Here is a 16,544-nt window from a genome sequence, read left to right as displayed (position 1 = left end):
ATTAACATCGTTTTGCTGCTTGGTGGTGCACATGGTGCCTCATGACTGGGCATATACCACTAATTTCAATGCATCAACCCTTGCTTTCCCAGACTAAAAAGTGGGGACCATGGCCCATTCCCAGATGTTTACCACACTTGGACTGGCAGTGGCCAGTACTCAATACCTGCCCTGGATTTTTACAACCTTTTGTCCAGCACATTCATGCAGCATATTGAAGAGCTTAACTAAAATAAAGTGTATGGTACTTGTATAAACATGTTTGGTTGAATGAAAATACAGTACTGTCTCCAAGTTTGTGATAAATAGGTCGACATTGCGGGTCGCAAACGTTGAAATCGCATACTTTGAACCATTATTCTTATGGGGAAAATTGAAAACCGTCGACATCTTGCGCTTGGCCACCCATCCGAGTGGCCAGCGCATGTGTGCAGACGGCCCCGGCACACACGAGCAGCTGACGGGAGGCTGATGATGGTGATGAGTGTCGGCGTCGCGGTGTTTGCATCAGCTCCTCCTAAACGGTGTTTTTGTCGGGCCCATGTGTGTGTGGCTGTGTTTGTTGTGGGTTTGGGCTTCTCAGTTTGCCGATTCTTGTTTTCCACATGTTGCGCGGGACCCCTTTCTTTTCTTCTATCTCTTTTTTAAAAAGAAGAGATAGAAGAAAGGAAAGGGGTCCCGCGCATCATGTGGAAAGTGAGGATTGGCAAATTGAGGAGCCTGGACCCATGATGGGCACAGCCACACACGTGGGCCCCAGTGAAATTGTCGTTTGGGTGGCGCCGATGCGAGGCCCACGCCGCTGACACTCATCACCACCATCGCCATCATCAGCCGCCCGTCAGCTGCTCGGGCCCAGCGCACGGTCAGGGCTGCTCGCACACATGTGCCTGGCTGCCCAGATCCCACTCACCATGCTTCCTGCGGCCAATGGAAAGGCCCCGGGGGTGGGTAAGAGCGAGAATGGGAGTCAGGGACCACAACAAAGTGTGAAAAAACCCGGTTTAGAATTATTTTCATTTGTAATCATTATCTAATAATTGATAAACATATATATTTCATTCTGTGGACATCTGGGAACTACTGAGTCAAACGGGTGTTTTGGGTGTTGGTCTCGTACTAGTAACAATAGCCCCTAGGCCTACCAAAACCTAAACATCAGGGCATAAGATGCAGGCTGTTTTTTCCAATTTTATTTTTAAAAAAAGTGCATCTTGTATGGCGGGAAATACGGTATTTTCTTTAAATGCCTGTCCAAATTCAAGTGTGTCTTATAAGCCCATGTGTCTTATAAGCCATCAAATATGGTACTTGCATAATCATCTTTTCAACTTTATTGAAGGCAGTGTTTGTAACAAAACTTAATATGCATATTTAATATGCTCTGCTTGCCAAATGTTCTCAGTATTTGTTTTCTGTGTGTCAGCAGTAACTGTAGGTACTCCAGGAGCAGCACAGAAGGAAGCTGAGGGGGATCCATCCATTTCACAACCAGAGGTGAAGAATGTAGAAGAGAGAGATGAAGATAAAAAGGACCCACAAACATCCCACATAAAGGAGAAAGAAGAAGAGGAGAAAAGGAAGGAGAGTGGGGAGCAGGAGCAGAAAATACAAGAGAAAGAAGAGGAGGAGGACAAGGAGGAGGGGGAGGAGGAGGAGGACGAGGAGGAGGACGACATAGAGGAGGAGGAGAAGGAGGAGGAGGAGGAGGATAAGAAGAAGAGAAAGAAGAAGAAGAAAAAGAAAAAAGAGGAGGAGGAGGAGGAGAAGGAAAAGGAGGAAGAAAACAAGGAGGAGGAGGATAAATTCCAGGAAGCTGAAGAGAAGCCCGAGCAAGAGCAGAAACGTGAACAAAAAAAGGAAGAGAAGCCGGAGCAGGAGCACATGGAGATGCAGGATGGAGTGCCTGTGGAGGTGCAAGGGACAGCCACCAGAGAAAAGGTACTAAAAATGGTTGCTTTGCTGTCATTTTTGTCTTTTATATATAAGTAAGTATATTTTAAGAAGTGAAATGCAGGAAATGTCCAATAATCTGAAGTGCAGTGGACTGAAGGTCATTCAGATTATCAAATTGTTTGGAGGTACCCCTGAATACGTAAAATATATTCATATAATCAGAAAATAAAGACATAAGTTGTTTAACCCGGTAGCAGCGGGGATCATGTTTCTTAATGGTCCCTCCAAGCGACAAGGCGGGAGAGGGTCAGTTGTTGTGTAGCTTTTGCTAAATTCACAATATGGAAGGAGACCCCTTCCAAACAAGAACATCTCTTCCCTTACCTTTCCTCACCACCTTCCACTTATTAAAGCTTGTGTAACACTAGGTCTATTCCCTCCAACGACATTGGCGGTATGGGCAATCGGCAACTCTAACTTTTCTGTGTGTGTGTCACACACGGCCGAGGTCAGTTGTCCGTATTTACAATGTTAACAAAGCAGTCACTCTGTATCAACATGGCGCCGTCTTCTAATAAAGTAAGGGCTGTTGCCAATTGTGCTGCTGTTACCCAAGTTATGGACTTGTTGCTGCAATTAGATGGAAGGAAGAAGCAGTTGGGGGCACGATCATGGCTTCAAAGATGGGAGGACAGGAGTGTTTTTTCCAAAACTCGTCAGAGAACTGTGCTGTGAAGACCAGGAGTCCTACAATTTTCATAGAATGGAGAAAAAAGATATTTTGAACTTGGGTTTAGTATTGACTTCTTTTTTTTGTGTTAGATTTAATGATTTCCATTGGTTTTGTGTAATGAACTTGTGCACAAAGTAATTGTAAACGTTTAAATAATTAATAATTTTGGGTCCAGGAACGGATTAATCCATTTTACATTGATTCCTATGTGGAAAATAGCTTCAGTTTACGAACATTTCGGGTGATGAACGGCCTTCAGGAACTAATTAAGTTCGTAAACCAAGGTTCCACTGTACTCTGGAAATTACAATAAACTGAATATAAGTTGAATTTTCATATTCATCAAACAAAAAAAAATCATAGAACAAAAGTTGTAGATATCAAAGAGTCAAACGCTAAAATATAAAATTTGATGAAAAAATCAAGTTGTAGCAACGTTGGCAGGTCAGAAGTGGCGCGATATGGCAGGTCGCGCCCGTACATGTGTACTTCAGCGGCTTTGGAACTTTCCACAGCTTTTAGCGCCTGATTTTGAGGTGGTGCCATGGTGCCGAGACCTGCGAGGGGGGTATCTCTTTGACCGACTGGTTGTGGAGTGGCTTTTCCGTCTCACTGGATGTGGGTTCGATCTCTGGCACTGTCAAAACCTTTCCTTGTCTGGATTAATTTCTCGTGTGTTTCGTTACACACTGTGGTCGTGCGGGAGTAGAGTACAGAGAAAATTTGGGCTTTTCAGCTCAATGAGTCTTAAGTACTAAGGTGTCATCATCTGAGTTGGACAATTCATAAATGGGCCGGGCAGCTGCATGAAGGGCTCGTGACTTGATGGGGGTTGAAGTGAATCCCGGAGGTGAAGTACCATTGTCAGAAAGGTCAGAATCTGACGATGAGACCTGTGGGGCTTCTGCATCCCATTCACTGTCACTGGACACGGCAAACTCACTAGATATATCCAAGAGAGTGTGAATGAGTCTCTATGCGAGTATTTAGCCCTAAGTTTTTGATTAGTGTATTTCAGATGTAGAACAATAGGGAAGGTCATGAGGAAACAAGGGATAGAAAAGAAAACAGAGGCATCCACACGCAGGACACTCATCCTTCTACGAAATCTACCAATATTTCCACCTGCGGGTGACTTGTCCTTTAGGGGTTAAACATATTGCTTACATTTTAGGGATTATATTGGTGTCATACAATATTCACATTGATTTTGTTTCATTTTCTCTTGAAATATTTCCTTATACTTTGTTGCCTACAATTTGTATAACACATCTTTCTTTACCTGAGTATTGGGTATTTTCAATCTTTCACAACCTGTTTCAGACAAATGATGATCTGAACACTACAAAGGAGACAACTGATGTTAAGAAAACAGAAGACGCAGGTACAGAAGATGGGAAAATGAAGATAGAAGAAAAGGTTCTTGAGGCTGAGATCATTAATGAAGAAAATGGCATTGGAAACAAAAATGAATTACACTCATTGTCGAAGTCTTGTAAGGTGGCACCACTAATTGCAGAGACAGGGCAAGAAGGCTGCAGTAGCACTTGTCTGACAAAAAAGGAAGGTTGCAAGACGGAGCTGGATTCTGAGGTAACTGAACAACAAGAGAAAGAGGTGAAGAAGGAGGAGGAAGAGGAGAAGGAGCTGAAAGGGAATGTGGAAGATAATCAGGAGAATGTTGATGATGATGATAATGATGATGATGAGGATGATGATGAGGAGGAGGAGGAGGAGAAGGAGGAGGAGGCAGCAACAGTAGCAGCAGTTAGAGAAGAGGAAGAAGAGGAGGAGGAAGAGGAAGAGGAGGAGGAGGAAGAGGAAGAAGTAGCTACAGAACCAGAAGGACATTTGAAAGGGAACAAAACAGAAGGCAAAAAGGAGGAGGAGGGAGACTCAAGCAGAAAGGCTGAATGGAAAGAAAAAGGGGAACCTGTTAAGCACATTAAGACTGAAGATAATGCCACAAGTCCTGAGAGTGAAGAGCAGCTCAGGAAGACCATAATAAAACAGGAACAAGAGGATGACCTTCAGGATGATCAAGACAGCAAGTATGTTGTTTCTTCCATTTATTATTTTTGTTTTGAAATATTAACCCGGTAGAAGCGGGGATCATGTTTCTTAATGGTCCCTCTAAGCGAGAAAAATGAGAAAAAATCATCACTCACACAAACCATTTCATAATATGTATCAAAGCATTTGTGATCAGTTTATGTATCATCTGTTTTGGGGGGTTTATATCATGGCACAAATTTGGCCCGTCGCTGCTACACAGTAAAGCCACAGATTTGGGCTGTCGCTGCTACCGGGTTAAAGGTATGCAGGGACAGAGTGAGGAAAAAATTACATTTCCTTCTCTGTCTTTCATATTTTAACACCCTATCTTCCAGGGATTGGGTGAGTGAGGAGGAAGGCAGCATCTTTGGCAGCAGAAAGAGGAAGATCTCTGGAGGGGATATCATTGGCTCCTCGTCTCCACTAATTTCATATTCATCACCCAATTCCCCAGCATCAACACACTTTGGGTCTGTGGCAAAAACTTTTACACATTCATAATAGGAAAAGTCAAAGAGCTTTCTATTTGCGACAGCATGCATAGTTTATCTAATAACTAGGATAAAGTACCAAATATATTTAATGTTTGCTGAGGAAAAGTCACAGGAATAGGATCAGGCTAACAACAGATGTAGGGCCGCTTTCACAGTCATTTTGTTTGTTTTGATCGTTACCAATGGCGCCGATCGACGCTATAGTTTTCCACGTGAAACTAGCCTATGGGGTAGTGGTGGCTGCAGAGGAAGCGAGAGGGGTTGAGAGTGTTTGGTAAGGTGCGGGGGTAGGCTAACCCTGCAGCCGCCACTACCCCATCGGCCAGTTTTAAGTGGAAATTCTATAGCAGCGATTGCCGCCATTGGTAACGATCAAAACAAACAAAATGACTGTGAAAGCGGCCTGTAGAGATGACTTTCCCAAGGTAGGAAGTGATGTTAGGTGTTGCGTAGAGGTATTAAGTTTTAGGACTCTGAGGCACTCACTTAAATTTTCTCCTCAGGGATGACTCTGAGAATGAGAGGGCATATAGATCCTGGAAGAAACCAATCATGATCCTCTGGAATGAAATTGCAGCTCACAAGTTTGCTTCACTCTTCCTTCGCCCCATTACTGATGACCAGGCTCCAGGCTACCACTCCATAGTCTATCGGTGAGAGTAATACTAAGCTAATATTGTAACTTATCAGAAGTATTAATGTAGTAAAAAGTTACCATATTTAGCACATGTTACAGTATTGTTTTCTTATATATTTTACTTTTTTACTTTCCCTTTTGAATTTTTACTTCTATTAGAACAATTTGATTTCATATTCTGCCTGCTCCCAAAAGTTTCATTTGGCCCTAATTTTAATACCACAGTGTAATAGTGACTTCAGTGCGGTGGTAAAGTAATAACCAGTGCAACTGTTCTTGCCATATGATAATGGCTTTCAGCTTGAGATGAAACACTAAATATCTTTATATTTATCCTGCATGGTCATGGTCATGGTCATGCATTAAATACCTCCTTTATCTCATTGTCTCTAATTACTGCACCTTTTTTTCTCATCACCCTGCTGTTTACAGACCCATGGACCTGCAGAAAATTAAGAAGAATATTGAAAATGGAGTAATTCGCACCACTTCTGAGTTCCAACGTGACATTATGCTCATGTTCCTTAATGCCACCATGTATAATACCCATGACCACAATGTATACCACATGGCTCACCATATGATGAAGGATGCTGTCTCCACCATCCAGGTTTGTCTCCCATACTCTTTGGATCCTTTTTGCTTTATGCAGTGGCAGTATCATAACAAATAAGTAAATACTGTTGACAAAACTGCTTAAAACAGAAGGAAATGTTTTCACATCCAGCACATTGTATGCAATTTCTTTTGACACTGGAAAAATTTAGATAACCTCTACCAGAGGGATACTCACATTGTGCTATATCTACTCATGGTGATCTTACAAACACCCCATAGGAAAATTTTTATGTTCTTTTCACAAATAGCATAATTGTAGCTTTATTTTCGGACCTCAGGGGAGACGCTAACAGGGACTTGGAGATATGCCTGCAGAGTTGCATTTATGGTAAGATGGTGGAAATGTCCAAGTCATTCAGCTGCTTTTCCTGTGGGACATTCTTCCAGGTCAATAGTATTGACATACATGATGATGCCCTCAGCGGCTAAATAAAAAAGAAACGGCATTAAATCTTACTCTATGCACTATGAAGCCAAGTTTAGTGATTACAAAGGCACTGTAATCATTAAACAGACCCTGACCAAACTTAGGGATACCCTCGTGAGCAAAGTGTCTGTGGCCTTTGCCAAGATAGCCAATGAGATAGCTAAAGTGAAGAAATTCACCCGTGACACACCTTCACTTACAAACATTCTAAAGCTTACATTATAAGGGTTTTGCTTCTTACATGAATCCCAAATGTGGCAATTTCCATTGATAATATGCCACACAAGCACACAAAAGAGAAGCTTGTATCAAACATCCCAGTCAGAGCACACACACAGATGAACAATGGGGCTTTTAACCCCTTCAACACAAGGACGCGTATACTGCATCCTTGCGTGCCCCGTACCATATCCGAGGATGCGCATACTGCGTCCTGGCTCGCTTTTGCCAATATACGAGTTATTTTATCTCAATATTTATGCTTACATCTCAAAATTATAAATTAATTTATGTTTCTTTATGTGCACCATTTAATGCGGCATGTTTCCATAATAATACATGATGATTATGTTGAGTTTATGGCTGAAGACTTGTTATATTCAATAGCGACATTTGAAATTTGGCGCGCGCGGCGATCCTGCATACGGTGCGGGGCGTTGTTTTGGCCCAGCTGAAATGAGTTTCTTTATGTGCATCATTTATTTCTGCATGTTTTCATATATAATACATGATGATTATATTGAGTTTATTGCTGAAAAATTGTTATATTCAATAGTGACATTTGAATTTGGCGCGCGCGGCGATCTTGGTTAATCCTTAACCCTTTCACTCCGGGGGACATATATTCATGTCCTGGTCACCAACTTTGGCCAACCGCTCCCATCCAGTGGACGTGTCTATACGTCCTACTTGCTACGCGCCACATACGGGAGACGTGTATATAGGTCCTGTTTAATTTTAGTATGCCATAGCAGGGATACGTTTTCTGGGACATGGATGGTTTTAGAGAAAACAATATGGGTAACAAAATTATACGGTAACAAATAAGAAATTCTACTGTGAGAACTTTTGCAGTCTTTTGCTGACATATCTTTATCTCTCTCTCACACACACACACACACACACACACACACACACACACACACACACACACACACACTAAGGGAGGAGAGGGTTGATAAGTTAGGCCTATATATATCTTATGTGTGTGGAGTTTCTCTTAATTTGAGTTGAGTAACCATTACTCACCACTCCCTCAGCTCAAGGACGCGGCCTCCCCTCCCTGCCTTTCCTTTACATCTATTCTCTTTCTTCCTTCCTTCCTTCCTTCCTTCCTTCCTTCCTTCCTTCCTCCCTTTCTAAAAGGTATACATGTATGATTATTTTTGAGTCATATGGCAAACTGTATTATAATGGCATGATGAAATGGTACTGTAAAATGTTGTGTGATGACTTTAGAATTTAGTGGAAAATTGAAAATTTTCACTAGCCCCCAAAGAAATCTAAAGACGTATTGAAAGTGGCAAGGCACAGCTAAGTAGTAATACTTCTTCACGAAACCCTCACAATAATACTGCAAAGCACATTCTATGGCAGTTGAGAGAGAGTGGGACTTGAGATCTGGTACACTGCATGGCATCACATATAGAGATGAGTATCACCTTACCACAAGGCTGGTACTACCAAGCTGTTGGCTTGCCAGGTTGTCTAGACAGCTGCTAAAAGCTGAACTGGGATTTACAAAACATGTTATAAGCTAAACACTGTAAGCCTACAATTTGGCAGTTTATGACCTACACCCAACTTGTCCTACCACCTGAGGATAGAAACATTAAGAAGGCAGGTTACATGCTTGCAGGCTACCAGCACCAACCTGTCTCAAAAGAATATGCTCACACAGGCAACCTCCGTTGTTCGACATTTCACTTGCGGTATTTCAAAATACCTGCCCTTTTTTTTGTTATTTTGACATTCAATGCTGGATATTTTGATTTTTTTCTCAAATTCTGCTCTAGATATTGATTTTCAAACTGTGCCAGACATTTGCCTGACCAACCAGCTAGTGCTGCTGGTAGCTTAGGCAGATTTTGGCATGCAAGACAGACCAAGACTATCTTGGACCTCCACTATGTGACACACCATCACACTCTTATCTTGCTCAACTTACTGGGAAAAGGGCAGTGGTTGGCACCGCTAACCAAAAAGTTAGCTTCGCTAACTGGTAATCCACTACCTAAAAAGTTAGCTTTGCCTATGCTAAATCGCTAAACTGATAAAAAAATTAGTGGAAGCTAACGCTAACCGCTAACTTTTTTATATGAATTCAGCTTCGATTTAGTATTTTGGCTTTGAAACCCTTAACCCCTAATGACGATGATGCCGCTGGCATCATATAATTCTTTCAGAGGTGGGCAATGAGCATGACGCCAGCGCCAGAGAGCGAGATGCTATCCGGAATTTGAAGGGCGCGCGGAACTATGTCTGTCGATGCTAACTAACTAACTGGCACCTCTTTGTCCCTTACCACGATAATACCACCACTCCGTGCTAAAAATAGCCTACAGTTCCTGCCTACGCATCATGGCGTCTGCAGAGCGATTATGTTCCCTCAGCTGATTTGTTTCAGCTGTCTTCCTTTAGTTTCTGCTCGTTGTGTGCATGCTGAGCATAGTCTTGACACCTCCACTTATATACGTGATGTTGTAGATGAACCAATATCATATTCACAGGAGTGTTCAGAGGAGTGGGAAGCGGAAGTTGGATTTTTTGAGGAATCATGGAATTCCAGCCAAACGGTCAGTCCAAATAATAATCTGATTTCACAGTTGAGTTATACGGATGATTTTCTACAACTTTTATTCAATGAGATTCATTCCAGAATGAAAAGAAATACAAAAATTTACCAAACTTATTTTTCGAGTTTCTCTGCAAATTTGGCTCTCTGTAGGCAGTAAATTTTTTAATCAAAGATTATAAACTATACTTTTCAGACTCCATCGTGATAAAATGAGCAACTTTTTTTCAATACATTTTCCTGTATGTCGCACCAGTAAAAAGTTGGAATTTTTTTGGAATCTTGGAATTCCAGCCAAATGCGACGACCTAAAAAGAAACGGATTTCACAGCAGGGTGTGCCAGAAAATTTTCTATAAAACATCTTTTATGACTTTTTCTGAGTTTCAAAGTGTATTTTTCGCAGACTTGCTTTATGAAGGGATCTCCCAAGAAAAACTTGTGGTTTAATGGAGTTAAAAATAGACCTAGTGACATGAAATTTCAATATGTTGTAGCTTAGACATAGAGCTTCCCAGAAAGGTATAGCATGCCAAAATCATTTGATGATAAAGGTGTACACAAATATACGCCCACAGCTTCTGCCGACTCCTTAACCCTTTCAATACGGTGACACAGACGTCGGTGTCACAGTATGGAAAGGGTTAAGAGGAAATGGGAGAGGATTAATCCTCTTCTAAACCTCTTAATCCTCTTCCATTTCCTCTTAAAAGGTTTAGATGAGAATTAAGAGGTTTAGAAGAGGATTAACCCTTTCCATACGGTGACGCTGACGGTGATGCCGACGTCGGCGGAATGAATTTTCTTTTCATAGTCATAGCATGTATTTATACCTACTGTTTCCTTTGTGATGATACGCAGGGCAGTAACCATGGATAGAACATGGAAGGTAACCTAAATATGGGGAATTACTGCCATTGCCACGGGCAGCAAATAAATGTTGGAAAAGCGTCCATCTTCATTCCCACTGAAATATCTTTTTTCATGATTATAACATGTATTTATTCATGCTATATCCTTTGTAAATCAACAGAGGGTAATATGTAATACAGGAGACATAAATGGGACGTGGAGGAACAGTTTGGGGTGCCGTAGTTTGGAGGGAGGTTGCTGCCATTCCCACAGGCTCTTGGTAAGTATTAAGGGGGCGTTCATCCTCCATTTCTCCTGAAATGAATTTTCTTTTCATGACTGTAACATGTATTTGTTTTTGCCATTGCCTCTGTGAATCAGCAAACAATGAATAGTACAGGAAAAGAGAAAGGGGCGTGGATTACAATTTTGGTTAACCCAGCCCTGCTAGTAGCAGGAAAGGACCTATCAGTGTAGTGTATTGTTGGAGTATTTTCTGCCTTTCTCTTGACATGTATTCACATGTCTTGATTTGTGCCTTGGCTCTTTATCCACCGCTTAGCCCTGCTATCATTAAGTTTCTCATAATGGGGGTGAGAGGGTGCTGTAATTACCTGGCGAGTCTGGTGACGTCATGACAGTGTTGCAGAGCCTTTCATCACGCGGCAGAATTTCTGCCACTAACTTCTCCCTGCAACATCCCCACGTCTTTTTTGTGAGTTGGGTGGTGGCACTGGTGTCTGTGGGTTGTGTGCTACTAAGTTTGTTGGCTTGCAGCACTTTGGCTTGCCGTATGTTTTGTGAATCAAGGCCTAGTTCTCAGTGGCCACCTAGAGTGCCTGGCACACTGACAGTCTGGCAGTACCATCCTCATGGTGAGGTGATACTCATTCTGTCATATTGGGATGTGCCAAGTCCCAAGGCCTTCTCTCTCTTGACGGCTAGTGTGAGTGCCTTACTGTACCAATATTTTTTTCAGGAACTATTACTGCATAAATTAGCTGTGCCTTGAATTCCATTTACTGGTTTCATGGAGGGTCTTTAAGTAATGGGAAAATATTGGTTTTGAAGAAAAGTTTGACTTATTCATGGATTTGTCTTATTCGCCGGGGGTTCAGCAGACTGGACGAAAGCCATCATTGTCCCAGTTTACAAGGGGAAGGGCAGGAGAGGGGAATGTGGGAGCTATAGAGGTATAAGTCTCCTGAGTATACCCAGAAAGGTATATGGAAAAGTCATAATAGAGAGGGTGCAAAGACTTACAGAAGAGAAAATCAGTGAAGAACAAGGAGGCTTCAGGAAGGGAAGGGGATGTGTGGATCAGATATTTTCCTTCAGGATGGTAGTAGAAAAAATAATAGCAAAAGGAAAGGAATTATACGCTGCCTTCATGGATTTGGAAAAAGCTTATGACAGAGTCGATTTGATTGCATTGTGGGATGTTTTAAAGATTTATGGTGTGGGAGGAAAACTGCTTAGTGCAATAAAGTCTTTCTATGAGGATGCATCTGCATGTGTCAAAGTTACTGGAGAAACAAGTGAACATTTTGAGATAAAAGTGGGCTTAAGACAAGGGTGCATCATGTCACCATGGTTATTCAATATTTATATGGATGGTGTGATTAGAGAAATGAAGGGCAAAGTTGGGGAAGTTGGAGTGAGAATGTTTGATGAGGGAAGGAAGTGGGTACTGAGTTCGATACCGTTTGCTGATGACACAGTGCTCATTGCAGAAAATGAAAGTGACCTTCAAAATTTGGTCATTGTTTTTGATAGTGTCTGTAAAAGGAGAAAGCTGAAAATGAATGTCAACAAAAGTAAAGTGATGGTTTGTGAGCAAAGTAGGAGTGAGGTTGTAGATTTTGTATGCCCATATAGAGTGGGAATTGAATGTGAAAAAGAATGCAAAATAATTTTGAATGGTGAAGAAATGGAGGAGGTCAATGAGTTTTAAGTACCTTGGATCAGTTATGTGTAAGCATGGTGGTACGGAGGGAGAGATAAGAGAAAGGACATTGGAAGGAAGAAGGGTGGTAGGGTCTTTGGGATGAATCATGAATGGCTGGAGTGTGAGCATGGAGGTAAAGAGGGATTTGAGAAATACAATAGTAGTACCAACCATCACATATGCAAGCGAAACATGGGCCTGGAATGAAAGTCGGAGGTCTAGAGTTCGGGCAATGGAAATGAGTTGATTTACTTGAAGAGTGAGAACTATACAGATGTGACATCATATCCGAGGTGGCTGCTCCACCAAATGACAGCTGACTCTCTCACTGCACATGAGACCATATCAAGACATAAACAGAGGTGCAAATATTGGACCCTAACTCTTGAGAAGAAGAAGAATGGGTAGATGTGAAGTATCATGAGTATTGTAATTGTAAAAAGTGTACACATGAGAAGTGTGTACTGACTCTAGATCAGTTGAAGCATGATAGTTGCAGTAAATATTGCATACATGTTGCTTTGGGTGTACTATAGTAAAGAAGGGTGTTAAAACCTTACAAGCATAAGTTTGTAAAATATATTCATCATGATTTACATGTAAGGCATAGGAATCCATAATATCATGTGCTATTGTTTTCCAGGACTTCCTAAACACACAAATGCTCATGCAAGCTGAGGAAACGCCTTCGAAATCCCTTCGTAGAGAGACTCGAGAGTCATCAGCCAAGAGGAGTGATGACGACTCTAAGAGGAAAAGAGAGCCATCAGATGAGAAGAGTTTGAAGAAGAGGCGCCTTAATTGAAAATGGATGGGTATGGAATTTGGCAATCAAGCAGACTTTTCTACGAATGTTTTACATGATTCAGTAAAGTAGTTCACTGCATTATGACAGGTTAATGATTATTAGTAAAATGAATGCACTCACTTGCACCCTTTCTGTCTGTGTTTCTTGGCAAAACCTTCCAAAAGACATTCTTATTGCCATTGTAGATTTGAAAGTCCTAAAGGTTAACTTTCCTCTAATAACTTTATTTCCATCAATGACAGGTGCAAAACTTGCCACATCAGCATTGCAGTGCTTGCCTACAATTTTGCAACTGGTGATATGCAGTGACAAAACTGATTAACCAACCCACCACTGGCTTGAAAACTTCCCATGATTAGCTTTTTAGCAAACTTTTGTACAGCAGACAGTAGCTCTGGGTCTCACACTGATATACCATTTGCCTTCTGTTGCTTGTTTCACATGTACAATTTTCCATTTAAGTCTTTAAGGATCAATAATTTTTACTTTTTCAAAACCACGATCTCCATGGCAGTACAAGCACTCCAGCACATACTTTTATAGCCATTTAACTGGTGGAATTGGAAATTTGCTGATCCTCTTCAAAAAGAGCAAACAAAACTCCCTTTTTTCTGACTTTTCTTGTATTTCTGATTGTTGTCCATTTGTATCTCACTGTTTCTTTCAAACACCTTTTTGAGATTAGTTTGTGATTTTTGGCATGATGGTGGAGAACAGTGTAAAATAAATGACAAAGAATGTAAGCATTGAAGATGCAGTTACAGTACAATGCAGACTGAACAGATGTACACAAGCTCAGAAAGTGGTCACTGGAGCGCCTATATTGCAAAATTTAATCGAATCACACACCATTTTGTGGAATATTACAATAAATTTACCAAAAGATGAAGGTTCAGTTTAGTGGAAATTTTTATTAAGTGGTAAGGGTGGCTAAAATTAGTGTGCTGACAGTAGTTTACTGAACTTTTGTACTTGGATCATGAATTTGTGAACTTTTAAACTTTGGTTCTTTATCATACTGATTGCCACTTATTTTAAAAGGAGTAAAGGGTGATCTCATCGTCCCCTTAAGGCAATGGTTTAGGCCCATCACTTTGTTTGGCAGTTCCTGTCTGCTGCCTTACCTGACATGTCTTGCTGGAAGTAAAAATGTAGCAGTGATTGGTATGGCACTCTTATTAGTCATTAGGTTGCCTGACTGCCATGTGCTTTGAACACATATTGATAAACGATAATTTAGTGTTTCTGACACGTAAACAGATAGCAAGAGCCTTTTCTAATTTCTAAAAGGTCCAAATCTAATAAGTAATTATTTGTTGGTTCAACGAAAAGTTTGTCATCCTATTGCTTGTTTGATTAATTGGTAAGTTCAGATGAAATGTGACAAATCATTAAGTTGCAGCTCTCAGTCTGAACCCTTTCCATCCGTGACACAGACGTCGGCGTCACAGTATGGAAAGGGTCCAGAGGAAATGGAAGAGGATTAATCCTCTTCTAAACCTCTCAATCCTCCTCTAAATTCCTCTTAATCCTCTTCCATTTCCTCTTAAGAGGTTTAGAAGAGGATTAAGAGGAAATGGAAGAGGATTAACCCATAAACTACGGAATTAAGATTCGGGAATAACTCCTGGGTGCGCAATAAATGGCAAAACAGTAACCTGGTGGAAAACAATTTTTAGTATTACAACACCCAAGAGAGACATGTTGAGCACCAAATAGTGCAAAAAAAAAAAATCACAATGTGGCAATGATGGCGGGATAAAGGTTGCGGATATGAGGCGACCTTGGGAGCGCTGATAGTGACGGGGTAGATAGGACGGTGGCAGAGGGAAGATGACACATGGCACAGTCACGTCTGAACATTCTCTTGCCACTAATTATTCATTCCAGTTACAACAAAGAAAATATATCACAGGAAACATCACTTTGTGAATTTCGATAATCAACCTCTTGCGCATCATTATCAAGAGGCCAGTCATTAGTCACACCAGCAATATTCTTGTCAAAGTTATGAATGTCTGGCACAAAATCTGATCCATCAGACCAGACGAATGGAGTACATGTTGACTCGCGTCTCTGAGGCTCCTGTTCTCCCTCTGCCTCCCTCTCCTCTCCCACACCAGCTGACACCCCTCCCTCACTCAGTTCATTAGCTGAGTCTTCTCTTATACCCCCACTGTCATTTTCCTCATCTTTCTGCCACTCTGAATTATCGGACAGTGATGATGGTGTCAGTGAGTGACTAGGCTAGCTAGTAACTTTCCGCACTGTTGGAGAGGCAGTGTGTCTGTGACCTTGAGCGCCAGAAGCATGCTCACGCTTGCCATGCTTCCTCAGACCAGCTGAATCTGATGATTGAATGCAATCTGAATCACTGTCTTTTTCAAATTTGTATACTTCAATCTTTCTCTTTACCAATACTTTCTTTTTACCGCCTCCCATGCCTCCCCCTCGGTCACGACCTCAGGAGCTATATGAGACTGGTTGGCATCAGTAGATGACATAATTCTACTCTCCATGGCTGCTAAAGAGCAACTAATATGATGTTGGTGACTACATGGTGCGAAAGAGGGATGATGTTGCCACACGAGGTTCATTGGAATATACTTTGGCATCGCGGGAAATATAAATATTCACCTTGGAACATGTGTCATCTTAAGATGTCTGGCGCAGTCTAACTCATAGCATCTTGAGATGTCTGGTGCAGTTTACGGGTTAAGAGGTTTAGAAGAGGACTAATGGTGACGCCGTCGGACACCCATCAGACACCGACGTCGGCATCACCGGAGTGAAGGGGTTAAAATATTCTTTTACTTCTGGGCCTTTTATGAACACACACATATTCCCATAGTGTCTTCCTCTCTTGAGGGAGTATGAACAGTTACACATCATCTAATATGTACTTGTACTGGCCATGCAGTATATCTTTCCACATAATCAAAAATCATTCCATCTCTTCCTCACAGAGTCATCCATCCATGTAAGTAATTAATGACTTCTGTTTGTGTTGTGTCAGTTCAGTCATTCTTTATGCTTGTAAAAAAATATTCTAAAATTTACTATGCCCTTTTTTTCTGAAATGATTGTTTTAAAAATTACCTGATTACCTGCTGCAAAATATCTGATGTGTAACATGTTAATGAAAGTAAATTTTTGTAATTTCAATTTGTTATACTTACCTCTTCAGGATGGAGCAAGTCAACTATAGGAAGTTGATTTGGAAAAGTGATAACCCCATTACAAACTCATTTGTGTTATACCTCGGTTCATGAACTTCATTCGT

General features: G+C 41.3%; 1 protein-coding gene across 6 annotated transcripts in view; it reads left to right on the top strand.

Annotated features, from left to right (window-relative positions):
- The window catches only part of LOC126982469 (bromodomain-containing protein 8-like), a 28,099-nt gene extending 11,673 nt beyond the window's left edge, over positions 1–16,426 (top strand). For 2 of the 6 annotated variants that reach the window (XM_050834519.1, XM_050834516.1), the window contains exons 11-17: positions 1,427–1,941; positions 3,953–4,680; positions 5,020–5,154; positions 5,682–5,831; positions 6,248–6,425; positions 10,687–10,785; positions 13,097–16,426. In XM_050834519.1, coding sequence (XP_050690476.1) covers positions 1,427–1,941; positions 3,953–4,680; positions 5,020–5,154; positions 5,682–5,831; positions 6,248–6,425; positions 10,687–10,785; positions 13,097–13,258 — 1,967 coding nt within the window. In that variant the 3' untranslated portion in view covers positions 13,259–16,426. The remainder of the gene's footprint in view (positions 1–1,426; positions 1,942–3,952; positions 4,681–5,019; positions 5,155–5,681; positions 5,832–6,247; positions 6,426–10,686; positions 10,786–13,096) is intronic. The other 4 variants (XM_050834522.1, XM_050834520.1, XM_050834517.1 and 1 more) reach the window with 3 other exon arrangements.
- Positions 16,427–16,544: the final 118 nt, after the last annotated feature.

Source organism: Eriocheir sinensis, chromosome 51 (assembly GCF_024679095.1).
Source record: "Eriocheir sinensis breed Jianghai 21 chromosome 51, ASM2467909v1, whole genome shotgun sequence".
Classification (NCBI taxonomy): Eukaryota; Metazoa; Arthropoda; class Malacostraca; order Decapoda; family Varunidae; genus Eriocheir; species Eriocheir sinensis.
This window is presented reverse-complemented; position numbering and strand designations above follow the sequence as displayed.